The sequence below is a fragment of the Numida meleagris genome, chromosome 3, assembly GCF_002078875.1.
Source record: "Numida meleagris isolate 19003 breed g44 Domestic line chromosome 3, NumMel1.0, whole genome shotgun sequence".
Classification (NCBI taxonomy): domain Eukaryota; kingdom Metazoa; phylum Chordata; class Aves; order Galliformes; family Numididae; genus Numida; species Numida meleagris.
Window position 1 is genome coordinate 42238994 of NC_034411.1, and position 27826 is coordinate 42266819.

At 44.1% G+C, this 27826-nt stretch overlaps 1 protein-coding gene across 5 annotated transcripts in view; it reads left to right on the forward strand.

Annotated features, from left to right (window-relative positions):
• FRMD1 (FERM domain containing 1) overlaps positions 1 to 27826 on the forward strand; it is a 36805-nt gene that overhangs the window by 2378 nt on the left and 6601 nt on the right. For 4 of the 5 annotated variants that reach the window (XM_021390822.1, XM_021390818.1, XM_021390819.1 and 1 more), the window contains exons 2-10: positions 5621 to 5804; positions 10853 to 10943; positions 18923 to 19011; positions 20058 to 20134; positions 21717 to 21903; positions 24215 to 24370; positions 26551 to 26616; positions 26824 to 26892; positions 27063 to 27237. In XM_021390822.1, the coding sequence (XP_021246497.1) occupies positions 5709 to 5804; positions 10853 to 10943; positions 18923 to 19011; positions 20058 to 20134; positions 21717 to 21903; positions 24215 to 24370; positions 26551 to 26616; positions 26824 to 26892; positions 27063 to 27237 (1006 nt within the window). In that variant the 5' untranslated portion in view covers positions 5621 to 5708. The remainder of the gene's footprint in view (positions 1 to 5620; positions 5805 to 10852; positions 10944 to 18922; positions 19012 to 20057; positions 20135 to 21716; positions 21904 to 24214; positions 24371 to 26550; positions 26617 to 26823; positions 26893 to 27062; positions 27238 to 27826) is intronic. The other variant, XM_021390821.1, reaches the window with a different exon arrangement.

Here is a 27826-nt window from a genome sequence, read left to right on the forward strand (position 1 = left end):
GGCAGAGGTGCACAGGGAGAGCACCAAAGCGAAGTACCTTCTGTTGCTCCCCTTCACTCTGAGGCTGCAGACTCTGCTTGGTACTGTCTGTACTGCACTCCGGACTGCCTGTGTATGCATGCCTGTGAGTTACCTTTCTGTACAGATCTTTCTCCAAAGGGATGCGTCCTAATGTTTGGGTGTGGGCAAGATTTTGGTGAGACTGAACGGTTGCTCAAGCAATTTGCTTTGCTTAATCTTGGAAGGATTCACGTGACTCTGCCTTGGTCACTCAGCTGAAAGAACAGAGCTCTGCACTTCCATGTGAGCTTTCTTTGCAGCAGCTTCATGTGTTGTGTTCTGGACACTGAAGCTGTTTCACATGCTGTGCCATATTTCACTGGTTTGTTCTTATGCTTCTGCATTTGCCTAAGCCAGTTGATTCCTTCACATAGTACTTAATCATAAACACTAATTCACATGTATGATTTATGAAGCCTGAGGAAGTCCTGTGACTATTAATCAGTAAAAGGACTCCAGTTGTAGATTGTGCAGAAATAAACAAATTCACTGTAGTAAGAAACTTCGCACTGGTAGTCAGATATGATGAGTAAATGCTGTATTTGCATTACCAATCAATGAGCAGGCAGGGTCAGCCAAACCATTCTGTGTTGTTTTTTTTTTTTTTTTTTCCTGGTGCTCTTTCTGACGTTGACAGCAGAAAGTCTTCCCAGGAACAGGGCATGCTGAAAAGGAGATGCATGCTCTCGCTGCAGACATTAATGTTTAAAGCATGTGTATTGCGAAGTTTTGCACATGTTTCTGTTAATGCACTTTAAAAGGCTGCATACCTTTGTGCACAGAAACTCAAAGATGCACACAGACTTGGAAATGATGCAAAAACTTAGTCCCTCATGAGATCTTAATTTGTCCCTTTTGCCTGGAGGCTGTAATGCTCATTGTTTCTCTCAAAGGCTTCTGAATTCAGTTCTGGTTTTGGGGAGGGATTAAGCCCAGGTGATTCATGCTGAGCTCTCTTCATGGGAAGTAAAGTGCTGAAGTACTTTTCTCATCCCAGGGGCAGCCAGATAGAAACATGGCAGCCATCTACATGGTACTGCCCTTGCAGCTTCCTCACCTCCACGTTACGGGAGCATGCATGTCCTTTGGTGCTTTGCTTTCAGCTGAGCTTTTTTCCTCTCCTTGAAGGCTGGTTTGCAGGTCTCAATGTGTGCAAAAAAACATTTGTCACTTGGCTTCCAAAGAGCACTGCATCACCATTGAGTAGGAGAGCTGTCCCCTGCCTCTGAGCAGGACTAGGGCAGCCCACAAAGTGGCATACCACCATGACCACAGGTGAGGAATAATTGTCATGGGGAATTCTGGGGGAACCCTTCTTCCTGAGCACGCTGGCCGTGTTGCGGAAGAGGCAGAGCAAAGCAGAAGAGTTACAAACCTAAGCAAACCTCCATCACTTAATTGTGATGCTTGACTTGAGGCAGGAAAACTTTACAGCACGCAGGTGGAGTGTGGGCAGTCATGCCTGACTGAGAGCTGTGTCTAATCCTGCAATAGGACTACAAAAAAAGCGTTTTCCTCTCTATTGTTAAAGCTCAATGTCATTGGAGAGTGCTATTTGTACAAAAGGAAAAGAAAAAGGATGTAGTTGGCATCTAAGACCAATATTCACCAACTTCCCCATCTGACCCTGAAGATACGTGGTGAGAATGAACTCTGCGAGGGCTCCACAACCCTGGAGTTGTTGGAGGCATCTCCCATTGCTCCTTTTGAAAATCCCAAAGGTGAGAGCTGGGCCCACATCCTATCCGTGCAAGAAAACTGTGCTCAGATTATAGCAGATGCAAAAGGCCTGCTGCAGTTGCATCTCCCCAGTCTATGAACTGACTGCCAATCATTTCTGCTGCCAGTGTTGCATCTGTCCTGTGGCCAAACTGCACCTATTCTGGGATCCTGTCCTTTGGAGCACCCAGGGAAAATTTTGGCATCTCATAAGATAGTCAAGAGAGTTGTATGGGGACTCCAGGTTGTCGAGAAAGGCTAATACATGCCATTGTTACATCCTTTACTTGTTTAGGCTTTTTATTACTTTGTTCACTAGATATTACTACCATCCTACAAGGTATTTTTGAAGGGGCAAAATACATAGGTGAGGGAGGTTCTCGGTTTTAAGGCTGTATTTTATCATCAGGTTAGCGCAGCATGGGTGTGGGTTGCTGCCCAAAGGTAGGCTTCTTTCCAGCCTGTCTTCCTTGCTGCACAGCTGGCTTGATTAGAGCTACCTAAGCTGATTGTGGGATAGTAGAGTCCGGTTGTCTTAGGAGCCTAAGACATCCCTGGAAAACGTTAAGAAGAGTCTTTGCATTTCTGAGTAGTTCTTGACAACTCGGTAGGGCCAGTCTGCTGTGGTTTATTCGGGAACATGCTTGGTGTTCCTTTTTGTCAGGAGTAGCAAAACCAGCTTTCCCAAAATACTGTACTATAATAAACTTTTAGAAGTGTGCTTCCAAATTATGTTCCTGGATGTTTTTCAGAGAAGTATGTAATTACGTGTGTCCCTTTTTCTTGATGATAGGATTTTGTTCTGCTTTGCTGCTTGGAGTTGGTGGACGGTTCTTTCACCTGTTTGTTTTTATCCCCTTGAGGTGTGCCTGTGACAGTCCCAGGAGGCTGAAATCAGGATTAGGACCTAATTCCAAGTGGGCTGTGGTCTGATATAAAATAGAGCTGTGCAGTTCACATAGAAGCCCAGTTCAAGTGTGCAGACTGGTCTGTATAGGTGCAGTTTTGGGACCTGAAGTCACAAAGTGCCGGAAGAGGCAAGCACTACTTCTTGTAACTTTTTTCCCCTCGCCACCTTTGAACAGAAAGAAAAGTGGATTTCAAACTTAACCTATGGAAATAGAACAACCTGTCGCATCTCTAGAAGGATCCGGAGGACTCTCTTGCTCTTATTGCTGTTGCTAACTCCACCAATTCCCGTTTTCACCAAATGAATGCTGTAGCCCTGCTCTGCTGCTGGGAGGAAGCTTATGGGGCTGTGGATAGAGGAGCAGAAGATTAGGGTTCTTGCTAATTAGTTTTTACAGCCATGTTTGAGCTGTTTAATCAGAGTAGTGTTGAAATTAATGGCAGGCTTATTGTCCAAAGCTCTGGTGCACGTGTGTTTAGGTAAAATAAAATAAACAGTGCTAAATAAACTCTAGGCACTAAAAAGACTCCTGACTGATACCAGAAGAGTAGGAATAAAAAAAAGCATCTTTGTCTGTTTCACTTACAGACTGAGAGGCCCTTGACTAAGCAATTACATCTCAAAATGGACTCCTCTGGGAGCAAAATCATGGAGTGATGTTATTTAAAAAAACAAACCAAAACAGAAAAAAACAACCCCAAAAAAACAAACAAACCGTAGAGTGTCCCAGAGACCAGTGATTGACTTCAGCTTTTATTAATTCATCTGCAGTGCATTTGCTGGAGCTTTTAGGGTTTAATTGAGGTTAAGAGGTTGGAATCTGTGGTAAACAAAAGAATGGCATATGGGCAGTCTGAAATTGTGTATGTTTAAGTAAGAGCATTCCTTCTGGCCACTTGTTTTGGTTGGGCAGTTATTCTTGGCTTTTTTTTTTTTCAGTGTAAGCATGCAGTGCTAGCAAGTTAATGATTCATTAAGTTTTATCACATTCTGGCATACCTCTGAAGAAGAGAAAGCTGATCTAGGCTTGTGTTTGACCTCCCCCTTCAGATTAAGGACATCGCTTCTTTAACCTCTTACCTGCTGCAGGGTTGAAGAACTCATTTGTTTTAAAACACTGGAAAAAAGCGTCACCCTGTCCTTTCACAGGATCACAGAATTGTGGGGGTTGGAAGAGACCTCTGGAGACCAGCTAGCCCAACACCCTGCTACCATGAGTTCCCTTTCTTACTTCCCATCTCCCACATTCTACAGTTGTCCATTTGAAATTTTAATACAACAAAGCAAGTGTGAGACTATAGGATGAGCCTTCCGTAAGCTTTGATTACCAGATCGTGTGAGGAAATAGGGTTCAGTTTCTTGAGTTTTCCACGGGGGAAAAAAGTCAGTTTGTTCTTATGGTTACTTCTTTGCCTTTTCTAACTTGTGATACAGGCTGTGTGAATGGACGTCTGTGGATCCGATCTCCCCTTGTGAGTGAGGACATGTGCCATAGTGCAGTGGTTTGACAATCAAAGCAAACCTACTTACGATGGAAAGCCTGAGCTCTTAACTCTGAGGTCCTTATACTATCCATAAAGTTTATGGAGCATATGACATCAGATGACAATAAAAAGTGACCTATCACCGTCAAGTCATTCTGTAGACATCTGGTATTTATGTATAGCTGTTCATAGTGTGTAGCCTGGAACCCAGGAAAGCTCATTGGTATAACTATATTGATGAGAGGATAAATGAGAGGTTTTCTCCAAATATTTTGTTGCCTGGAAGCTTTCACCTCTCCTCATCCAGGAAGTCAAATGTGTCTTTTCTGTGTGCTTATAATTTAGAGCAACCTCTTTTTTAAAGATCCCAGTTCCTGCTTATTACTTTGAAGAAAAGTCTGAACTAATAATAACTTGGTCCTTTAATGGCAACTCCCTCCTTTATTAATACAGTAAATGTAAGTTTTGTGTGCTTCGCTCTCATAGGAGAGTTTCAATAGAAAGAACTTGTATACAATGCTTCTTAATAAAGCAATATTTTATATTGCTCAAGCAAGGGAGGAAATGCATGGAGCAGCTTTTGCAGTTGTCGAAGGATGCTTACAGATCTTGTACTTGATTTAAAGACAAAACAGAAAACATGTAACATCGGAGCTGGCTGTGCTGTGACCAACAGTAGGAAGGTGGTAACAGGTAGCTGTGCGGAGTGCTGGGTAACCTCCCCTTGTAACGGGAAGGAGATACGTGCTGTTGTGCTTCTGCGCACGAGTTCAGTTTCCCTCTCCTATTTCTGTGGTTATTGTAGCTTTGGCTCTAAGGTGCTTGTGCAGCTCCCAGGCTGCTGCGTTTTCAATGCTGTTTCAGAAGCTTTTTCCCAAAACTGAAGACCACCAAACTGTGCTGCCTGGGTTCGGCCCTTGGGAGGAGGCAAAAAATGTGGAGTGGTGGCTCAGCCTTGGGAGCTGATGAGTTCACTTGGGTATGAGGGCAGTGGTTTCGCAGGGAGCAGGGATGGGCAGAAGAGATCATGGTTCGGATGAAGTCCTGTGTGCAGACAGCTTGTCAAAATCCTCCGCTTCAGGTGGCACTGGCTGAAGAAGGTGGCACTCCCTCTCCCTCATGGGCTTTTTCGGGCAGTGGCCTGTGGTGTCATCTGTCTCATTGCTTACGTACATCCCGATCTTGTTTTGGGTTCATTATTCTAAGGAAATCTGATTGCTTTATGGCACTCTGCTGTGCCTCTCAGGCTATGCGAAGGTCGTCTCTATGCAGTTTGTGCCACGATGCTGTCAGAAACATTGGCAGTGGCCTCATAAAATGGGTGAGTCGGATGCCACTAGGACTTGCCCTCTTGGCACAGTGCAGCCAACCTCAGCCAGCAGTTAGGCAGAGCTGCAATGGGCAGGGCCTCACCACAGCCTCACTGACACTCTCCCCTTCCCGGCAGGTGCATGGGATGAAGGGAGCCTGACGCTCATCCACAGCAGAGAGGAGACGCCGGGTGCTGCTGGCGGGGCCACGTGGAGCTGCCCGCCATGAGCCGGGCACTGCTGTCTGGCAGGATGCAGCCCGAGGGCCGCAGCGTCTGCGTCTTCCTGCCAGACCGGGAGCAGCTCAGCCTGACTGTGGGGGTGAGTGGCTCTCAAGGGATGCTGGGAGGCCTCGCTCCAGGCCGGGGTTGGCTTTGTTAGCTCCTGTTGTTCTCTCAAATCCTGGTCTGCTGGCCCAAAGGCTATTATCCATCTTAGTGTAATCGGCACTCCATTTTCTTATTGGGTGGTTTCAAAACATTAGTAGAGTTACTCAGAACTTCTGGGATGGAGGTAACCTCTGTTCTTTTTCTGCTATTGTTTTGTTGGGGCTTTTTTTTTTTAAGCGCCCACAGTGTTTTTTCCACTAATAAACCAGAGATTTTTCAAATTGAACCTGAAATGCCCTGATGATTTAGCAAGCACACCTAATAACAGCCATTTACACTGGTGTGTCAGCTATTTCTGCTTTGAGAGCCTGTCAATGTCTTTGAAAGACTCCAAGGCAGAGTAAACAGCCTCTGAGGCTTTTTCCCCCCTCCTTCAAGTACTTGTACACACACCCTGACCACAGCTAAGTCGCTTCATTTCTTTGATCAGCTCTTCAAATATGTGAGTGCATGTGCGGGAGCGCTGGCAGAACCCTGCTGGCTGCCTGCTTGGCGCAGCCCCATGCCCACCACAGCGCCCATGGCCTCCTTGCATGATGCTGCTTGCTCCTCAGCCTGCGAGAAACCAAACTGGCCGTGGCACTTCAGCTTAGGTGACAGATCTGAGCACTCCCCTGTGACTGTGTGCAGGTGTTCAGATGTGCACTGGTAAGATTTTTCCTTTAGTTTTATTTGCTTTCCCCTGGAAGGAGGAAAGAAGGAAGACAGGTGAGGTGAGCTGTTCTAAGCACTCAGCTGAAAACATGGCACACATGCTAATGTTCAAAATCCACGTAGGAATTTTCCTACCTGTTATGCCTAAATGTAGCATCATTAACAGAAAGTTCCACAAGGGCTGGTCAGAACAAGACTTCAGTAGTAATACCTGGGGCTCTCTGCTTGCAGGTCATCTGTTCAAATTCAGCCCAGCCACTTCCTGAAAGACTTCTGCAGTCTATTGGCTTTGTGCAAGCCACAACAGGAGAATTTAATTAAGCTCCTAGAAGCAGGTGCAAAGGCCGATGGTAATGGTCTGTTGAGACTGACCCTAAATCTCACCTTTTTATAGCTTTTATCAGCAAGGCTAAAGATGTGAGATAGCAGGGCCTGCCCTGCCTCTCTTGAGGTGCAGACTCGTGTGCAGAAGTACAATGCACAGGTCGGGCTGATGGCATTGCCATTTGGTTTGGCTCAGCATGAAATGAGCAGAGGATCAACCAGGGATACCCAAAGCCCTTTCTGGTCTCATTGCTCCTCTTCTGGTCTCTGGCTGGCATTTTAACTGTGATATCACACATCTAGCTGAATGTTGTCCCAAGAGCATATGACAGCTATGGGGCTGCCCAAGCTCCTGGGTCTTTGGGCAGTGTCCCAGTGCAGCAGGAGTTCCCAAGCCCAGTCTCAGGCAGGCAGCAATAACTATAGTCTATATTTAAAATATGACTGTGAAGTGCCCTGGGCTGCGGCAGCTTAATAAATCATAAGGAATGTCCTTTCACACTGAGTGCTGTGGGGATGGAGTGAAGGCAGCATCTCCCAGTTCCCACCTGCCTTCCTGCAGCTCCTGGAAAGAGCTAAGGGTCCTTGAGTATTGCTTTCCCTTTCCCCGGAGAGATCTGTGGCACCACATCCATCTGTAGACCTTTTAAGACATTTTCCCTCCTCACTTCTGCTGTTTCATGCTTCAGTGGCCATAAAGTTCTAAAAATACATATGCGGAGATACCTGAGTGTGAAAGAGAATATCTGCTTGGGTCAAAACACAAGTTCTCAAAACACAGTTGTGTCCTAATTGCATAGAGAGTGAAACATGATCTCTTACAACTGGGCAAGTCACCAAACTCAGTTTTTCACTTGGCTTCATTCTTTACCACAACACCCCTTCAAAACAACAACAAAAATCAGGATTTTGCAGCTGGAGAGATCTTCTAAAAGGAACATCAAGGCAATTTTCCAGTAATATTAGTAGAACACAAATTTAATTAGGACAACCACAGATGATAGCCTGTGCATTTATTAGAATAATAATGCCGCTACTTAATGTTTCCAAAGCCTTTTAACCTCCTCAGTGTGGAATGCAAATACTAAACAAGCTTGGAGCTCAGAGAGGTAGGTAGGAATCGTTATCCTTCCAGCAGAATAAATTACAGATCCCTTCCCTGATAAGAAAAGAGTTTATGCACATAATTTCTTTCTCCTCCTATCATATAAATTCCATCCTTCCGGATGAGACTTTTCCTATATGTGTTTTGTGTGGTCGCTTGTAGATGGAAGCCTGTTCTTTAAGATGGATTCATTTTGTGCCCTTCTTAGATACTGATGTTGAAGGGAGAAAAGTGGGAGCCATTTTAAAGTTTCTTTGCCCCTCATCAGATCTGTATTAATTTAGGTGCCCACCATGAGAGTTATGTTGGCTGATTTGAGGGAATGGTGAGAAAGAACACTGTTCTCTAAGTATTGTCTATCAGTTACATCAAAGAACTGTAGCAGCATCCAGTTTGTCCAGTTTTCTTTACCTCCCATTGTGCTGGCTTACCTCATTTTGAACCCACTGGTCAATATCAACTAGATTTTGTGACTGTCTCAGTAATATTTTTGAGAAGTTTCTTCAGTGATAGCAGCTGAATAAAGGACAGAGACCTAGACTAGCGAGGGTCAGACTGCTTCCTGAAAGGAGCAGGACAGCCAGCCATCCCACCAGTGCTCTGGTGTCTCAGAAGTGCCCCCAGTTGTTGCTTGTTGCCTAGCTGGCAGAGCAGAGGTGGGAATGTGAGCAGAAACTTGGGAAGAGAGAAAGTCTGGCATAGTCCTGTCTGTTGAGGGGCAGCAGGTGAAGGTGTGAAGTCTTCCAGTTATTCTGTGAGCAGCAGAGCTTTAAAGCATATGGACCACTAGAATAGAGATGAATGACCAACATGTATGAATACTTGCATGCAGAATGACTCTGGAGTAGCACATGTAACCTTGCACGTGATTTTATTTTCGAGTTTCTTCACGCTATGAAATTTAGTCCAGTCTGATGTGGAACAAAGCTGAGTATCAGGCCCTGTCAGAGGAAGGAATGATGCATAGTGTGTTTGGAACGGAATGAGTGAACCATGTGCAAAGGGAGGAAAGGCCAAACAGAACCACAAAAAATGGAAAATTCACAAGGAAATGTTGATTGTTCTATCAGGGGAACGTAGGAGGAGGAAACAGAGATTGCAAGTGTTATCAGTATTGCATAGCTATGAAGTTTGGGAGTAAAACTGGATACAGTAGGAAAATGCCAAAAGGAGAATGGACAAGTTGGTAGTTCACATACCTGCTGTGCAAGAAACCTCATTAAACTGCTGCTTTTGAGGTGAGTGTCACAAAACGTCAAAGTGTTCAGTTCATAGAAGTAAGCAACTTCCAGCAGGTTTTTCTTCCCTTAGGTGTGAAAGCACGACACAAAATATACCTATTTATGTAGCTTTTACATAGTCCTGTGCTCCTAGTGATTGTTGTATGTGCATAATCATTCTGGCTACAGGTAGGTCATCCAGTACTTCCCAGAAAGGAGACATGCACAGAGCTTGTTTTCTTGAGAAACAAGGCAGATTTCAATGCTAGTTACAACTGCATGTTGTTGGCAGCTGAGGAAATGCCACTTTTAGGTGTGAGAACGTACCCTTACCATTTGGGGTCTTACAGAATTGTACGTTATCACCTCTCCTCCTAAAGTTCATGTTGGGCACATGTGTTGGTGTAGTGCAGGTTTCAAAGCTTTGGGTGAAGCAATAGTGAGTGGCTGGTTGATGGCACATTGTCAAGAAGAAAAGACAAAGCAAGCAAACAAAAAACGTCAGTGACCTCATTTCCCATTGTCCATATCTAGTGACATGGTACATCCTGGGGCAGGGAGGAGAGTACAACCTGCTTCTGGGCAGCATGGCATGCCAGCCCTAAAAGGGCTTGAGGAAATGTGGTGGCAATTAATTTGGTGGTGATTACATTGCAGGCAAGTTCAGAGATAGAATTCTACCCTGTTTTCTTTGCTTCCTACCTCAGGATGGCAGCTGCTGCTGCTGCTTGGCACTGCCCAGCAGTGGCACAGAACAGCTGAGAGATTGTGGCTGGTTTCACAGCAGCTGGCTGCAACCCAGGCAGCACTTAGGTTGTCTGTCTCAGGACTGTTTTGCTCTCAGCAGCTGCTCTGGCTCAGAACTCCTCCCACGTCTCCTGAGGGTTGGGGATTTTGTGGGATTTTGCTAGTCTGTTGAGTTGTGCTCCTGAGGTGGTGTGATGGGGTGAGGGAAATAAGGCTATAACTGAAAAGACTCCTAATGGGGGAGTTTTCCAATCACTGTACACATCCTTGCCACATGCAAGTAGCCCGTATCACCACCTTGCTAGAGGTGGCTTGTGCTGGACCAGCCTCCATGTGGCAAGGAAGTAGGAAAAAGCCCACAGACAATTGGCGACAGCTTCTGAAAATGCAGATGTTAATTGTTGTGTAGCCAGAAGTCAGTGAAGACAGAATAAGCTGTTCTGTGTGAGGTAGAGAGCAACTTCATCTGTAACCCACAAGGCATTTCAGGTAAATGTAGGAATACCGTCTCGAATTCCTTTGTGTACTTTGGTTTTTAGTTCTCCTGAATGAATGTTTTGTTGTTTCTCTTAATATCTGAAAAATATTTATACAAGAGAGCAGTGTTTTGATTTCTATGTTTACAAACTCTTCTCCTGAGAGCACCTGTGAGTAGCACTGCACAAAACTAGCACTCCAGTCTTAAACAACAGTGCCAATAAATAGGAGATTTGAATTCGTGTCTTACTGAGCAGAGCCACTTTGCAGTGGGAAGGAACAAAAGCAACACATTGATAATTTTTCTGTGATGATAATACTGAAAACAAATCTTGTTCTTTGTGAGCTCTTCTGCGCTGGTATCCAGAAATGTATTGACCAATGTAAGGAAGGAGAATTGGTCCATTTGGGTCTGTGAGCGATCTGTAACATTGGATTGGTTGTTTCTTTCAGGTCAAAGCCACCGGACAGGAGCTCTTCCAGCAAGTTTGTGATTTAGTGAAGATTAAAGAGCCTCATTTCTTTGGCCTCAGCATTGTTAAAAGTAAGCAAACTCAATGCACAGAACAAATGACTTGGCAAACTTCCACAGACCTGCTTGTGTGTATTTACAGTGTGTGCATATATACACACTGGCCATGGCTGTGGGGAATTTGATAGTAATAAGGTCACAAAGTATGTAGATTATACACAGGCTTCTGAGAGCTCTTTTGATCTTTGGTATGTGGGTAGACAAATTGGGAGAAGGGGGGCCCTTTTGTTCTCTTCCTTTGTTCTTATGTTCTACCTCTTTGTGGAATTTTCTTTCTCCCCTATAGCTAACTTGCTAGCCAACATATTTGTCACTGTTTGAGTTCAAAACTGTCAGTTGTTGGTCAGGAGGTGAATTTTAAAAGTAATCTGGGGCTGGAAATGTTATTTATGTTCTGAAGTCATGTGCAAAGAATGCTGAAAAATGGGGAGAGGAAACTTAAATGGTTTATGGGGACTGAATACATGAGGAGTAGGAAAATTGTGTTTTGAAATATCATCTGAGAAATATAAAATCTCTTAGTACATGAATTGAAGTCCAGTCTGCTGGTCCTGTGTCTTGGTATTGACCAGGTGACAGTGTAAGATGATGCCTTAAACTTAAAGGAGCAAACCGATAGGAGATATTACATTTCTAGGACAGTGTGCATCAACACCTTCCAACCTCTTAGAAAATAGTAATTAATCTGTTGTTCCATTATTCTGCATTCCCCTATTTCCAAAATGTGAATAGACTTCTCTCTCTAAATTTTTTCTCAAGTATTTCACTATTTACTGCAGGATCTCTGGATGTTATCAGTGAAATGAGAATAACTTTATGAATCCTAAGTGAGGTTTATTTTGCCTGCGTATGAGTATGTGGGAGAAAATTGTTTCTTGAGTTTTCTCAACTCATTTTCCTTTCTGTCCTTTCTCTGAAAACTTTTTCATTTTTCTGAGCATTACATTGAAGTTAAGATGGGAAGAAGCTGTTTATCTCCTTAATCTGTGGAGAGTCTCCAGGAGGTTCCATCAACATAACTAAACCAGTAGCTGACACACATATCTGTGGATTTAAACCTGTGCAGTTCTTTATTCCCCTTCCAGTGAGAAAGACCTGAATGCCCTTAGCCTTTTCAACAGATTGACTGTGTTCCTGTGAATCACCTCACCCTCCCTGCGGCATTTTGTAATGCCAGTTTTTGCCTGTTCTGCTTGTTGGGAGCCTCGTGAAATTCATGTTCTTGTCCTTCCCTGCAAGACGGGATAACTCCATTCCCATTTTCTTTAAATTAGATGCTTTTCTCCCACTTTCACTTTCCCCTTCTCATTGTATATTTCTTGTTTTGTATTTTCTGAACTCTGCTTTTTCCTTTCCTGCCCATTTTCTGTGGTTTCCTTCTCTCTCTGAAGTGTAAGGGCTCTGTCCCTAAAATACCCTTTTTTGGCAGATGCCTCTCTGTTGCAAATACAGTATAAATGCCCCAATTCAACTAGCTTAATAAAGTAGTGCTACTTACAGCTCAGAAGTATGTTGCCTGTAGCTTTAAACATAAACAATCTTTGCTTGCTTCACAAAAATGCTCTTACTTTTTAGATAAGCTAATTCTTTGCAGTGCTCTTAGAAAAATGAGAGGGAAGAGGGTTGCAGAAGCCCAGTAGACTGAATGGGACCTCTCCTTTTGTTCTGTTTTCCTTGGTGTTCTTCACTCTTGCTTGCTGTAGCTCACTTTCTAAAGCTGCTTGGCTGAAGGCCGTCTGTGTGCTCACCTTGACACCTCCTCCACCCAGGCAAGTGTCAAGATTTTGGATGAGGAAGGGAATTTTTTTGTTTGTTACTTTGCTTAAGAAATTGTCTGGATTTTGGGTGCCAGACAACAGGAGGGAGGGAAGTATCAGAAGTGAATGGCCACAGAAACCAAGAAGGCTGCAGCTCACTCTTTAGACAGGGGGCAAACCTGGCCTGTGTGCTGCTGCTCTCTTCTGTTACCTGCTTTCAGTCCTTACTTGGAGCTGTAGCAAAAGAAGTCTTTTGTTTTCTGTTCCCAAACTTGATTTCCACCCCCTTTCCTATCCTAGACAACAAACAAATCTCTTGCTGCCAGTGGTAACTGAGGGCTTGCTTCTGTTGCAGATGTAGTGCTGTCCATCTTTGGGCTTTGGGTAGTAGCCTGTCTGGGTTGTGGGGAGGCCTGGGTAAGTTTTGCATTGCCCAGGGTTATCTTGTGGGTAAAGTCAAATGCCTTTGCCAGGCAGGGATTCAGTGTGCTTACTGCAGTTAGTGAATGGAAGGTTTGCTGCAGGTCTAGGTGGGCTGGGTATCTAAAAACTAGAGAGGAAGCTTCTGCATTTTGTAGCAGAGAATATTCCTCCTCTATATCAAATTTTCACCTCCTGGTGCTGCAGCTCTACAATGCCATCTTTAAGAAACAACTGCCCCGTTCCAATAAGGACGTATTTCACAGATCTAATGTGTATTTATTTTTGACAGTCTGATACTGCCACATGCAGAACAAAGTATTCTAATCCACCTGCATCCATTACCTTGCTGTTAATTTGTCATCAAAACCCTGATTGTCAGTGGGGACAAGAAAATGAAAATTATGCCATTTCTGCAGAACTGTAACCAATCACACTGGGTGGATTATCTGGATTAGGAGCCCATTTGACCTGCAGACATTGTACAGATACGCTAATGCTCAGTTGGTCTCATAGTAAGTATGTGTGTGAGGGGGAGAAGTTGGGCTCCTTAATCATAAACAGAAGTTTAATCCCCATGTGTGGCAAAAACGAAAATAGCACTACTAAGCACTGTGCAAGCTGTAAACAATAACTGCTGTGAGATCTAAGCTCTAGGTCTTGGAGCATATCTTCCAGTGTTCCTTGCTTAAAGGATAAGAGAATTTGCGGCTCTCCTTAATTTCCAACTTTTACAAATCCTGAGGACAAACTTTAGGATTTAAGGCAATAGTAATGGCAAGAGGACAGGATTTTTCACTTCTGTTGCTCTTTTGCCTTTTTTTTTTTTTCCCCCTTCAAGACTGAAAGCAGTTCAGACAACTGTAAAGGGGAAGAAAGATCTTTGCGTTTGTAGGAAGAATTTTATCCCTTTGAAAATTATATTCAGGAGAGTATGTTAATGTAAAGCAACACCAGCATGGAGCTTGGGATATGTTGCTCTTCAAGTTTTGTCACAGGTCATCAAGCAGGCTATACCTTGTGTTCTGCTGCTCCTTAAGTGCATTTTTTTCTTGTAATTTGTTCTGTGAAAGACCCTGCAGTCCTTCCAGGTTCATGCTGACTCCATAGGTTTCAGCAGCTGGGTCTTACATTGCAGCTCCTCATGCAGGGTTAATCTTATCTGATGCCCTGCAAGAGTTTTCCCTACTGTTATCAGAACATGTATGCAGCAACAGAGTTCAGTCTTCTAAAGCAAAACTGTTTGTCAGCAGACAAAGAGCAGCCAGGTCTCCTTTGTTGTTGTAACCCAAATCCCTGCAGTCCTAAATCTTGGGCTTCTCCTAGGATCAAACCTTTCTCAGTCCAAGCAGATAGAAGCTTTTGACTGGGAAGAAGCAAGTGTTCAACTCTTGGACCCTGCCACTGTGTCTATTGGTGTGCTCATACCAGTTTGTCAGGTTGGCTTTCTTACAAAACCAAATCCCTCTGCTTCAGCTCCCTTGCCTCAAGGATCATCCTTCAGTTATTACAGCTCTGGCTGCTCACACTGCCAGACCCAGGGAAGAATAGCTCCCAGTCCTCCTTACTTGTGTGCTTAGCAGGGAGCTTGGTGGTTAACTCTGTCAGGACCTCTCTGTCTACAGGTAACTCTTCTGCACCAGTGCATCCTTCAGTACTGAAGTTTGTAGGCAGAATAGTCTACAGCATTGTACATTGTGTTACGTGGGTATCTGTTATATCAAACTGTCTCTTAAGAAGGCAGGTGATAACAGAGAAATTTTCCAAAATACCCTCAGGTGATTTGTACACCCCAGTCCTTCCCTGCTACCCCTGCTTCTACTGCTTTTCCCTCAGATATCGGCAGGGATAGTTGTATTTCATTTGTGAGTTGCTCCCCTGTCCTAAACAAAGAAGATACAATTCACTGTAATGACTTTAGTACCTCAGTCAAGAGTTGCTTAAAATGCAGGGAAAATATGTGCAGAAACATGCCATCTGGGCAAACTTGCAGGTGGTCAGGTCTTCAGAAATGTATATAATCCCCTCTGGAAGTACTTGCATGATCTTTACCTAGGACAGCATTCTTTGGCCTTCACCTTTTGTCAGTTTTTCCCTTTCACCATCAGTGCTTCATCCATTAAGGTGCTCCCCTGTATGGGGACTACAAACAGTAGGTTTTCCCCTGGATGAGGAATGCTGGGAATGGTTCTGCAGCTCTTCTTGTGCAGAAGAATCCTCTGCCAAAAGTCCAAAGAGTTTTGCCTGGGCATGCCATGTTGCTAGCTTTAAGATGTTAACACAAAATACCTGCAGTATGTGCTCATTGTCAGGTATGACTAGGCCATTATCTCAGCAGTTCCTGACAGCCAAACTATTTTGTGCTTCTTAACATTGCCTCCTTTTATTTTTCTGTTTGTCTCAGGTAAGGGACTGCAGCCATCCCCTTGCTGTATTCCCAGCCCCTGTTAAAACTTTTCCTTTCTGCTCTTGGGATGAATGTACTTAACAGCTAAAGCTAAAAACACAAAGTTATCCTGAACCAAGTTCTTCTACTAATCAACTAGGGATTGAGAAGTGGACGAGGTTTCTTCCTGTTGGCTTGAAAGGTAGCACCAAGAGCATCCAGATGCTCTGTGGGGGTCGTTGCAGCAGATGCCACGTGGACATTGATGTTCCCAGGTCACCGCCACTTGGAAGCTTGGTGAACTCTACTCACAGAAGGAGAGTGTGGCCCTCTTTTCTTCAAAAAAACAAACAAATGCTGGTGTTTGCGGAGGTTTAACAAGTTATATGAGTTTTGTAGCACGTTTGTTGTGAGGTCTTTTTGCTTTGCTTTTTCTTTCTTTCTCTGTCTTTCTTTCTCTCCATCTGTCTTTCTCTCTGTCTATCTTTCAACTTTCCTGACCATCTCTCCTAATACTTGCTCTCCCCACCATTCCTCTGTTCTGCTTCTGGTCTCTTTTCTGTTGACAGAGAGAGCAGTGATATTGCAGTGAGGCTTCTTGCAGCATCTGGGTGAAATTAAGTGCTGTAGCCAAGGACAGTTGTGTTTTCCCTTCTTTTACAGCAGGAAATGCCTGCTATGGGGAAATTTGGCTTTGCACTAATTCATATTTTATTTGAATCCTAATCTCCTGGACTGTCTAGGTAGTTATAATACTAAAATATACTTGACTCAACCAAGGGTCTTAGCAGAACATTCTTGTCTGCCAAGTGGGTCTCAGCTCTCCCTCTTCATATGATGAGTATATGATCTGCCTCTGGCATTTCTCAGTGCTTTCAAACCAAAATGGGCACACGAGGAGAACAGGTTATTGGCATTCACCATTACTTAGTTATACTGCCTTCCTTTAAAAACAAAAATCAGAATGAGGAGGCGCTAGTCAATGTGAAGTAAAGGCTTTTAGAGTAACAGTGAATTGCAGTTCATTTGACCATATATTACAGTCAGAATTGTCCATTCCTATTTTTCCTGTAATATGAATAATGCATATTATATTTCCACATAACTCATTAGAACTGTCATTTTATTCTGGTTGGAGATCTGGCCCATTTTTTTGCTTGCAACAGTTCATGTCCTATATTTGCGTAAGTATGTTAAATGTGCTAAGCTAATTTTGCAGAGTAGGAGCGCTTGAATGATTGCATTTCTGGTGACTATTAATTTGAAGTGAAATTGTTACAGATTTTCCATTTAATTTGAGGGTGCTTGAAAGCTGTAGTTGAGGGAAATACATATGTTGCGCTGCTGCAAACTCACTGACTGAACAGGAAGCTTTTAAGAGAAGTCAGTGGGATGTATCTTTAAGCTCACCACCAGTGCTGAGAGAGTGATGAATGCAGTGTCAGTGACTGCTAGTGGACGTTTACGTGTTGGCATGCATGCATGCTTCCAAGCCAGCTCCTTTGGTTGTTGCCATTCATGTGAGGCCAGCAAAGCAAGGACACTTCGTACATGCTGATTATCCAGCCCTGGTTGGACCCATGGGTCAGACAAGCTCTTCCCTGGAAAGGTGACCATCTGTGCATTTCTGTATGACACCTCACAGCGCTGCTGTGAGGCACTGCAATCCCATGTCCTCATTTCTGTTAGAGAGAAGCTTGTTTTCAAGCCAGAAACAGTTTCAGCATCAAACAGAGATCTCTTAAGTTTCATCACTAATCCAGTTTAAGGAAAAAACCCACAACCCATGTAGTGCTTGGGAGGGAAATGCCTCTTTGTTTTTGTAGAGGGAGGCTTACACCGCAGGTTGACATTCCAGCAATATTAACTTCATTAAAGCAGGAATGCAGAGCAGCATTCTTGCAGGGAGGGAGGAGCGGGAGGATGCTGGGTTGAGGAGGAGCAGGACCACCAGGGAGAGTGTGGGGTGTCCTCCTCCTTCAGCCTGGTCTATTCTTGCATTTTGTGTGCAAACCCCGCTAGTGACCTGAAGTTCTCATGCCTAGTGTCTGGAATTATGTCTCTAACCTAATTAATAAGACAGATATGCAGGGACCGTGGGGTATGGGTAACAAATAGCTGTACTATGGTGGAACTGGCTAGGACTTCTGGCAGCCTTTTCAAGGTAGTGTTACTTGATCTTTATGGACTTAGAAGCATGGGTGGTTTGGGCCAACGTACCTCTCCCAGCTGCCCTGTCATGGGCACTCCACAGATGGCTGGCAAGGAGCTCACTGCTCCTTAAATACCTGCTACAATGCCAGCCTGTGCCACTTCTCCATCGGCGGTATTGGTGCTAGTGCTGGTTTTCATTTGGCTGTAAACTTCTATTGGAAACAATTCACCTCTTTTCTTCCTCCTTTTTTTATGACATCAGAAAGAAAGAGCCAAAGCCTGGAAGTCTGGGTGGGTCAGAAGAGTGTTTGTGCTGTTCTTTCTTCCATTTTTTTTTCTTTTGCACCTTTCATGTTTCTTACGAACAAAGTCTTCAATTTAGACTTATGTCACTTGTAATAACACTTTTCTGGGCAAGAATGAAGAATAGATTGACTAGTCAGGTGAACATGCTCAGCTGGCGTTGCCACTGAAGGACCCATTGCATCTCTTTTTATGAGACTTGAGAAGGCTTAAGAAAAAAGTCATTGGCTGAGTTGTTTGTATTTGATAATTGGTAAGTAACCCCACAGAACACTGGCTTTGAAAGCAGCACAAAGCTCTTTCAAGATGATGCACTGCTCAGACTGGCTCTTTTTCTTGCTCCCACTCACCCAGGTGGAGAACAAGCCTCAGTTCTTTGAGGTAGGTCAGATTTTCCTTCCTTTCATCCATCTTTTTGCTCTGTGAAAGAAGTTAGGTGTGAGCAGGAGACACCAAACTATCTGAAGAGAACATTTGGATTTGATCCTCCTCACCATTTCACAGGATCCCATTAATACGTAGAAGATTAAACCTGTCAAATACCTGACCCTGTCTACTTGTTTATGTCATTCTGGACCATGGTGCTACACGATGGTAAAGTGGAAATTTGGATAGGGCTTGCTTGTTTAATAAAAAATTATCCCACTACACTGATAGCATGGTCATCTTGGTAATATGATATTTTATTTCTGTAAGTGACCTTGACTCATAAAGGAAGGATTCAGCATTTGTGGCAGTTTAGGAAATTCCAGCTCAACATCTGAGGCATAGCCAAGCTTCCGTCATACTGTCAGGAGCAGTACGTGCGCTGAGTCCCACTGCCCTTTCTTTTCCCTGCCTCTGTCTATTCCCCAGTCAGCTTTTGTTTTCAAGTGTATTGGTTGGAAACATCCAGTAAAGTAATTTTAGTACGTAATGAATAAGAATTTCTCCTTCTTTCACATTAAATATTTTTCTCTCTTGCCTTTCAGATAATGAATATGTTTTCATAGACCTGGAGCAGAAGCTTAGCAAATACTTCTCAAAGGAATGGAAGAAAGAAACCAGCAAAGTAAGACAGGTGTTTAATTTTGGAGACTACTGTTTTGGAAAGCCTGGTCCTGTTGATTAAAATAGGGTGACTATGGACGAGTTCCTGTAAAAAGTAAATAAATAAATAAACATTTGATGATCAAGAAGTTGCTGTCAGCATCAGATGTGCATGGCATGCTGTGCACAGTGAGATGAATGTGACCAACAAAAATTTGGAGCTCCCCTTGTGGAAAAAAAAACTACCTGTATAAACATTAGAAGTGAGTGCCAAAGGAGGAAAGATGAGAGAATGAGCTAAGATAAGATGTTCCTTTTTTCCCCTCCTCCTGTTTAAACGAGACTGTAAGTCTGAAAGGAAGGCTGTAGTAAAAACAAGAGATATCTTGCTGGCTTTCTTCTAACAGACGTCTCAAATGTGAAGCAGACGTTGATGTCTCCTTTTGGTCTGTGGCTGTAGGGAGAGGTGAATAACTAACCATTAGCCCTGCCAAACAAGAGGCAAGGAGTTAATATTGGGCTGGTGCACCTCAGCCTCAGGCAGTACAGCCTGGCTGAGCAGCTCCTGCAGCAGCGCGTGTCCCTGCTGTATGATGTGGCGTGGAGCAGAGATAAGTGGTTAATTCTAGGTGTGTGCTGGAAAGACTGCAGCGGTGCAAGCATGGCACGCTGCCTGCTGCGTGCCTGATGCGTTGGGGAAGGTTTTGTTAAACTTGCTGTGTTCAGCACTAATGTGTACAAGGCGCTGCCAGGTGCTGAGCTAGGTAATTTTGAGCCAGGCCGGACGTCTCCAGACTATACTGTGGCTCTTTTTCCCAGCTCATCCTCTCTCATCCAAACTGTTCTACTCTTCCTAGGGTATTTTGCCATTCTGCCTGCCTAAATGTTTTATTATGCCTCATCTACGTGAGCCTCGGTGATAGTCAAATTCTCCCCAAAATTGCTGAAGGGCTAAATTTGGCAAATGAAAAGCAGTATGGGGAGCAAGCTTGAGGAGAAGGGAATGTTACCAATGGTAAGAGAAATTTTGCACGCTTAGTGTTTTTTAACATGTCTTCTCTTCTGTCTCTGCTCTAGGGAACAGAGAAATTCAGCCCTCCTTTTGTTGCATTCTTTAGAGTACAATACTATGTAGAAAATGGAAGGGTAATAAGGTAAGTTCTTTTCTGTGGTAGTAATTGTGTTTTGTGTTTCTTTATTAACATTCCTGTAAAAAATCGTCTTGTGGAGGGTTTTTTTTCTTGGTTTTTCAGTTATTTTTTTTAAAAAGAACTTAGCAGATTTCTTCTCCCAACCATGAGTATTTTCCCCATCTAACGCTTCTTATCCCTAGGTCCCTAAGAAGATGGTGACTGCTTTCCCATCTGTGTTTAGAAAGTAGGTTGAATTACAACAGTACTGAAGTATGTTTAACAGTCTTTCCGTTTGCATCTTTTGGTTGTACGAAAGGTGTCAGATGAATATACCAAAAACAGCTATTTATACTCCAGAGCATGTGCTAATAATTTTAGTTCAGGTTTTTGTATCTGTGCAGTGTACTCCTGGAAATGGACTTTCATAAATAGACAAAAGAAATGACTTCATAAGTTAGAGAGTTTTGCATTTGAGAGCGATCCATTCACGTGGAATATGGGCTGCCCTCAAAACACAGCCACCCTCACTGCATGGTACAGAACAAAGGATGAGGTAGTTGGAAATGAACAACTGACAGAGTTGATTTGCATCAGCACTGCTGGCGTGGCTGTGACCCCAGGGCAAGCCAAGAGCTGGGATCATTCCAGTAGATTAAAATCTTTACTTAATTTTTGGCATTTGTTCTCATCTTGAACAAAGACTTTTTTTTTCCTCTGTGCCCGCCACCCCCCTGTTCTTTTTTTTATTTGGATGCAGGAGAGTCTTTCTTCTGGAGTCTGTTTGGCTGTTAGGTGTTCTTTGTTTAGTCTTACTAAACTAAAGGGATTCAATAGCGTTCTCCCACCCCATCTATGTATCCTTTAGCATCACAAGCTAATTTCTCTTGCACTAGTCATTTAATTGGAGGAGTTTGTGGAGCAGTGCAGAGGTACTTATACACACATGCTTTTACATGCAGACTGTAATGTCCAGCTCTTTATCTATGCATACATGTCAGCAGCATGCTTCCCTTGAGGTCTTACAAAGTGTGTGTACATTATCAGTGGTCCACATGCCTTATCAGACTATCCCTGTTTAGCAGTCTGAGGAAGAAGACTAAAACAAGCCCAGGGCTTCTGCATCTTTTGATCTACCTTGCAGGGAATTAGCTGTTGAAAAGCACCTTGAGCCTAAGGCAAGGTGAAATGAAAAAGTAGTGCCAGGTTTAGAGGGGAAAGGAGGACAGGTGTGCAAGAAACAGAACTGGAATTCAAGGGAGTTGATTCTCTTGACTGCTATAGGCTTTCCAGAGTAACAAAAGTGCTTGATGTAGTCAGTCTCCAAACAGGTGTGATATGATTTTTCTTTCATCTACCCTCTGCCCTACCTTCTTAGATCTCATGCTCCTTAAGATAGAGGCTAATCTTTCCCATGTTTATACAATGCTTCATGTGAGAAGACCTTCAGCTTGGCTTGGGGTTTCCCACATGCACTTAACTGTACCTTGGTGGCATCACACGCATCAGGGATCCCTTCTCTCACAAGGAAGATGCATTTGAGTGGCCTTATATGAGCCTGACATTTCTTCTCTTCCTCACACAAACCTGCCTTTGTGTCTTGCAGTGATAAGGTGGCAAGGCAGCTCTACTACTGCCATCTCAAAGAGCAAGTACTTATGTCTCGGTGCAACCACAAAGAAGAAATCTACTTCCTGCTGGCTGCCTACAGTTTACAGGCAGACTTGGGAAACTACAGGGAGGAGGTCCATACTGGGAAATATTTTGAACCTCAGGCGTATTTCCCACAATGGGTAAGTCTGAGAGAATCTTTTTGTTAATACTGTGCATGCAGCAGGAGCTATGTTAAGCTGGTACCTAATTGCAGCCATACAGCTTCCCCAGTTCCCACTGTGATGATCAGGCAGAGTGACAGTGTCACCCTGAATTTCCCTCAGGAGTTAACTGCCCTCTGTCTCTGCTGGCTGTAGGTGACAGTTCTTCTTGGGCTATGTGAGGTGGGTGGTTGTACTCTTTCTTAGTGAGGGAATGTGTTGGTGTCAAATGAATGACTCCAGCAGTGTGGCTTTTTAAAAGTTTTCTATGGCTTAAAGGCTATTGTGTTTGCAGTATTATGTCAGAAAAATCTGTTCAACTGAAGCTCTACAGAAAACTACAGGGCCACAATGCCATGTATAGTGTGCCCTTTGGTCCTGGCTCTGTAATGCTTACCTCTGGGATGTACAGACCCAGACCCTAGGGGTAGTATTGCTGTGAAGTACCTCTGGTGCCTACTTCATTATTCATTTGGGTCTGAATTGAAGTAAGAGAAAAGGGAAGGGCCTGGAAATGGTTTTACATGTTGACTGGTAAGCATGTGTGCCTTGGCTTGTGCCCTCCAAGATCTACTAACAGCTTAGAAGACCCCGATTTGGCTTAATTGTTGAGCAAATAAGTTGAGGACTAAAGGTTTGGGGGGGGGGGGGGAAAAAAGGTTTGTCAGTGTTGATTTCCTGCAGGGAGTTCTGCTCTTGTGGTGAAATGGTCATGAAAGCTGTTGTCAAAATAGAAAAATAGAAAAAGAAGCTAGCTTTGTTATGGACACCTCTGTTGCTGATACCTGCACGAGCAGGATATTTCCCAGCACTTGGACATACCCACCTCTGCAACCTGATTTAGATCTGTCCCCTGCTTCAGGGAGAAGGTTTGGAGCAGGAGCTGTGGCAGGGAGGCAAGGCTAGTAGAATCTCCTTTATGCATGAGTCCCAGCCTGCCTTGCTGTCCAGAAGTGCTCTTTTCTCCTTGACAGGAGGCCTTCATCCTGCTGCAGGGCACCTGGCACAGGGCAGCTGATAAAAGGCTGGAAAAATTGAGTCTGGTGCACTCAGTTTATAGGGCATTTAAGTCTTATCAGAGACTATTTTTTCATTTGGCAAACACTGCAAAGGACAAGGCAAAGCCTGGCTCACCTATGCTGAGCTACAGCCCCAAGCAAGTATGTGGGTGATTTATCATTACAAAGAGCAAAATCTGGCAGTCATGGGGACGCCTCTCTCCCTGCCCCTGGGCTGCTATGGGGAGGTACTCCTCCAGTGTGTTCTCTTCCAACACGTGCTGGAGATCACTGTGGAAGATCATTTGGTCGATAGCTGCCTTAGGTCTCCTACTGTTGAGAAAACACAGGTGCCCCTAGGGTGAGCAGCCCCCTTTGAACTGTGGAGCTGGTACTTCTTTCTGCTGACACTGCACAGCTGATGGCATCAGTGTTGTTCTTCATGGAGCCCAGTCTTCCTTATGGTAGGATGACTGATCTGACATGGCATGCAAGAAGAAAGAAGGGGTGTTAGTAAACCAGGAGCTTAATTTAAAATGGAAATGGGAATTGAGTGATGGGATCTGGTTGTTGACAGCTGGCTTCTGGCAGGATGTTCACAGGTAACTGGTGGGATCAGGTTTTAAATGCCCTGAGTAGCGGGGGGTTTTGTGCCCTGCTTTCCATGGAGAGAGCATGTGTCAAAGCGCAAGAACTGGTTGCTCACAGGGCAAGAATAAAAGGTCCAGTGCATGTTTCTCTACTGCTTAGCAAAGCTGTGTGCCTGAAAACCACTCCAGACACAAAATCGCTTGAGATAGCGTTATCCTCCCCTTTGAGGATGGAAATGCTAAATTAGCCTAATGTGTAGTTTCTGGTCTTTTTGGAAAAAAAAAAAAAGGAACAACCAAAAAAAAAAGCAAACCCCACCCTGACCATAAAGAATTTCTGCAGTGTTTGGAGATGTTGCTGCTGATTATGTTGGCATGCAGAGCTGTATTTGTTATCTGCCCATAAGCGTTTAGGGATGCCAAGAGTTAGGAAAACTAATTCCAACACTTAAGAATGAAAAGGGCTGACACAAGCTCTGTAGTCTCAGTCTGTTATGATTTTTCCATCTCGGACCTGTTTGGAGACATCAGTATCATCTGGGCTGCTTTAAATGCTTATCCTCCAGGAGGATAGAGGTGAACATGAACAAACTTCTTGAGAAGTATGAACCTCCTCCTCCTCCAGTCTTGGCTTTCCTGTTGATCACAGCTGCCTCTCGTGGGCTTCACTGAAGAGTTGCTGACTTGTTTGTTTTCCTTCAGATAATTGCGAAGAGGGGGAGTGATTACATCTTGAAACATGCCCCAGAGATGCACCGAGAACAGCAAGGCCTGAGTGCAAAGGAAGCTGTGCTGAAGTTCATTAAGGAGTCCTGCTTGTTGGAAGATGTGCCTGTCCACTTCTACAGGCTGCAGAAGGTTAAACAAAGAGTTTATTTCAAACATCTCTCCCCTCTTTAATTGGGTGCACTGTTTCATTTTTTACTTTCTGTCTAATTGAGGGACTCCTGCCTCTGATTTGGGGAGGCCAAACAAATTTCCAGGCTCTGAGGCCATCCCCACAAACAAACCAACTGCCAGTTTACCCATGTAGTTGAAATCTTATTTTGTTCCTCATCCAAGAAACTGGCCACAGGAATGGCAAAGCTTAACTTTTTGCTTAGTCCCTTCCTGTCTGTGGACAAAGGCAGAGCCAGAGAAGTCACTGAGAAATGTATTTTGTTGCAGTCCATTGAAAGGGTGAGTCAGCTTTCATGCAAATGCCATGTAATAATTGGAGGTGACACTGAATCATCCAAACTTTCTTACCTTACTCCAACCCTGTTGGAGTGCTTGATATTTTTTCAGCTCTGTGTAACTTTTGGATTCTTTGATCGTTGCTTGTTCCTAAGTCTTTGCATTTCTAACCAAGCCTGCTTGAACAGGATTTGCTTCATTGTGATGTGCTAAGAATGTAGGTCTAGAAACAGGACTGCTGAGCAGTTTTGTATTCCTTCTCGGTGAGTGAAACCTGGTCATGCAATTAGGAATTGCGGGGACTTCTTTTCCAAATGGAGTTGCTCTACTTTGTCAGACTCGTAATTAAACTTCTTGGCTGTTTGTGCTCAGTCAGAATCCTGTCTGGAAAGTGCAGAAACACAGAGAGCTTTGTATTTTCTGTAGGAGATAAATTCCAGTTTGGTCTCTAATCCAGAGGCCATGAAGCTCCTGACTTAGCACAGGGGCGTCAGGTGAAGGTGTTGGTGCACTGGCTACCCTGGGATTTCAAAAGCAGTCACTTCTGTCTTACCCTCTTCTTGTGCCTGCTGCTGAGGATGGGGATTCTGAAAGAAAGCAAAGACAGTGCTGAGCCCCATGTCCCAACTCTAGACCAGCAATGATTTATTAAAGCTCTTTGTCTTTAGGAGACAGAAAGTATTTCTTACTGACTTTAAACTGGAGTTCTGATTCTGCTGGACATGGGTAATAACAGAGGGCTAGAGGGCGAGGTAAATGTGTTGGTGTGAGGCTTGTATCTTGACAAGCCAGATGAGGAAGTCTTAGTGTAAAGTTTGAGCTCTGTGACACCAGAAAATTTTACCCAACAGTTTTCTTCCTCCCATTCCTCCTAGTAAGGAAAATGTGTTCCTCTCTAGATCTGCCATGCCAGGAGACTGAGTTAACTAGTTCTGGATAATATTTTGTTTTTGGTGCTTAAGCAAAGAAGCAAAGGAATCTCTGAATTACCAAGCAAGTTTTTCCTCACGCTGTACTTTCATACAAATACAAGGTAGTTTTCCAGCTCAGCCTTAAACACCTAAAAGCATCTGCTGCTGAGATTAAAAAAAAAAAAAAAAAGTTAGGAGAGAAAGTCCCTGTAACTTTGGGCATTGATTAGTTCCCTCCTGGCAAATGTATGCCTGAAGTCCAGTAAGTCCCAGGGTGGGATCAGCTGTGTAGTGGCAAAGAGAGGGGACAGAGGTCACTTTTGGTTTGGGCTCTCTGTCACCTGGAGAGTGAGAGCTGTGCATAGAATCATAGTCATTAAGGTTGGAAAAGACCTCTAAAATCATCTAGTCCAACTGTCCACCTTCCACCAATATTGCCCGCTAAACCATGTCCCTAAGTACTGCATCTGCCCTTTCCTTAAACACCTCCAGAGGTGGAGACTCCACCACTCCCCTGGGTAGCCTGTTCCCAATACCTAATTATTCTTTCTGAGAAGAAATACTTCCTAATATCCAATCCGAAATGTTCATGCATACAGCAGACAGAGAATGTGGTAGTAAGAGAGCCTTTTACAAATTGCTTCTGAGAACAGTAATTGTCCATGCTCTCAAATCACTTAAGCTGTAGGATTCCCTCTCCGGAGCAGTTTAGGGTATCTGCTGCTGTTGAAAAGCTGGAAGCCTCAGCACAAGGGGATTTGTAGGTGTTTCTGATCTCAGAATTTTTCAGGGATCAACAAGACAAGGTGCTTTTTAGAAACAAGAAAAAGCAAATGAGCAGATGGCATCTGCCTGATGAGCAGTCCTGCTACCTCTCTTGCAGTAGGTGCCAGAACAAGAGCATCGTCTTTATAGATTAACCTTTGACTCCAGGCTCTTCTGTTCTTTCAGGATAAGAAGGAGGATCGCCCGACAGTTATCCTGGGCCTGACCCTTAGAGGAATGCACATCTATCAGGTAACAGACTGCCATGAAAGCCTTCTGGTGTAGCATTAACTCTGTCCAGCTCCCCTGTCCTCCCCCCACCACAGCTCCTCTGCCTCCCCTGTGAGCGCCAGGCTCCGCATATCTCGCGTTCTTGGTTGTTTGCAAATTCTTTGCACATCACTGACTCCACCCAGTACCTGCCAGTCCCTGTGTGACTGGGAGTTTGATGTGTTGCAGGAGGTGAACCATGTTCGTCAGCTCCTCTATGACTTTCCCTGGTCACACATCGGGAAGCTGGCATTTCTGGTGAGTATGATGGAACAGCATCCACCTGGCAGTGGGCTGTCAACCTGGGACCTGGCAAAGCCGTTAGTCTGCCCGAATTGCCATATCTCCTTACTCATACACATAAGGCTGTAACTACCTCAGCCATGTAGCTGAAAACATGCTTACTTCACTGACATCTCTTTATGCAGGGGAAAAAATTCGAGATCCAGCCAGATGGTTTGCCCTCCGCACGGAAACTGGTTTACTACACAGGCTGCCCCTTCAGGTCACGGCACCTGCTGCAGCTCCTCAGCAACAGCCACCGGCTCTTTCTAAACATCCAGCCAGTGTTGAAGCAAATCCAAAAACTGGAGGAGGCTGAAGGTACGTGAGAGAAGAGCAGGTGGCTTTGGTAAGGGGAAGAGTACAGTGTGTTAGACTCTGCTGTTGCCTCACAGTGGCTGCTCCCTATCTAATTAATGGTGTTTCTGTTTTATTGGGTAGACAGTGAGGAAGTAGACATGTTGGATTTGTTTCAAGTCTGTTACTGGAAAGTGTTTATGGTCTCTGTCTTGCTAGACTCTGATCAGAAAGCATGTGTGTGAGAGCAGCAAAGAAAGAGTGTCTTCCTTTTAAGAAAGAAGTCCTTGCTCTCTGGAAGCATTCAAGGCCAGACTGGATGTCACTTTGGGCAACTTCATGTAGTGGAAGGTGTCACTGCCCATGGCAGAGAATTGGAAGTAGATAGTCTTTAAGGTTCCTTTCAACCCAAACCATTCTCTGATTCTGCGATCTCATTCTTAGCTGTTTTCACACATTGATTGTTTCTCGAAACAGTCACCCATGTGCTCTGTTTTAAAGACTGAGCACATAGGTTAGGTAAGTGATTCCTGTTTTTTCACATTTCCTTCATTCTGGAAGCCGGTGTTTTCTGTATCATAACTGCCCTTAGCTGCCTGCTCTAATTCAGGAG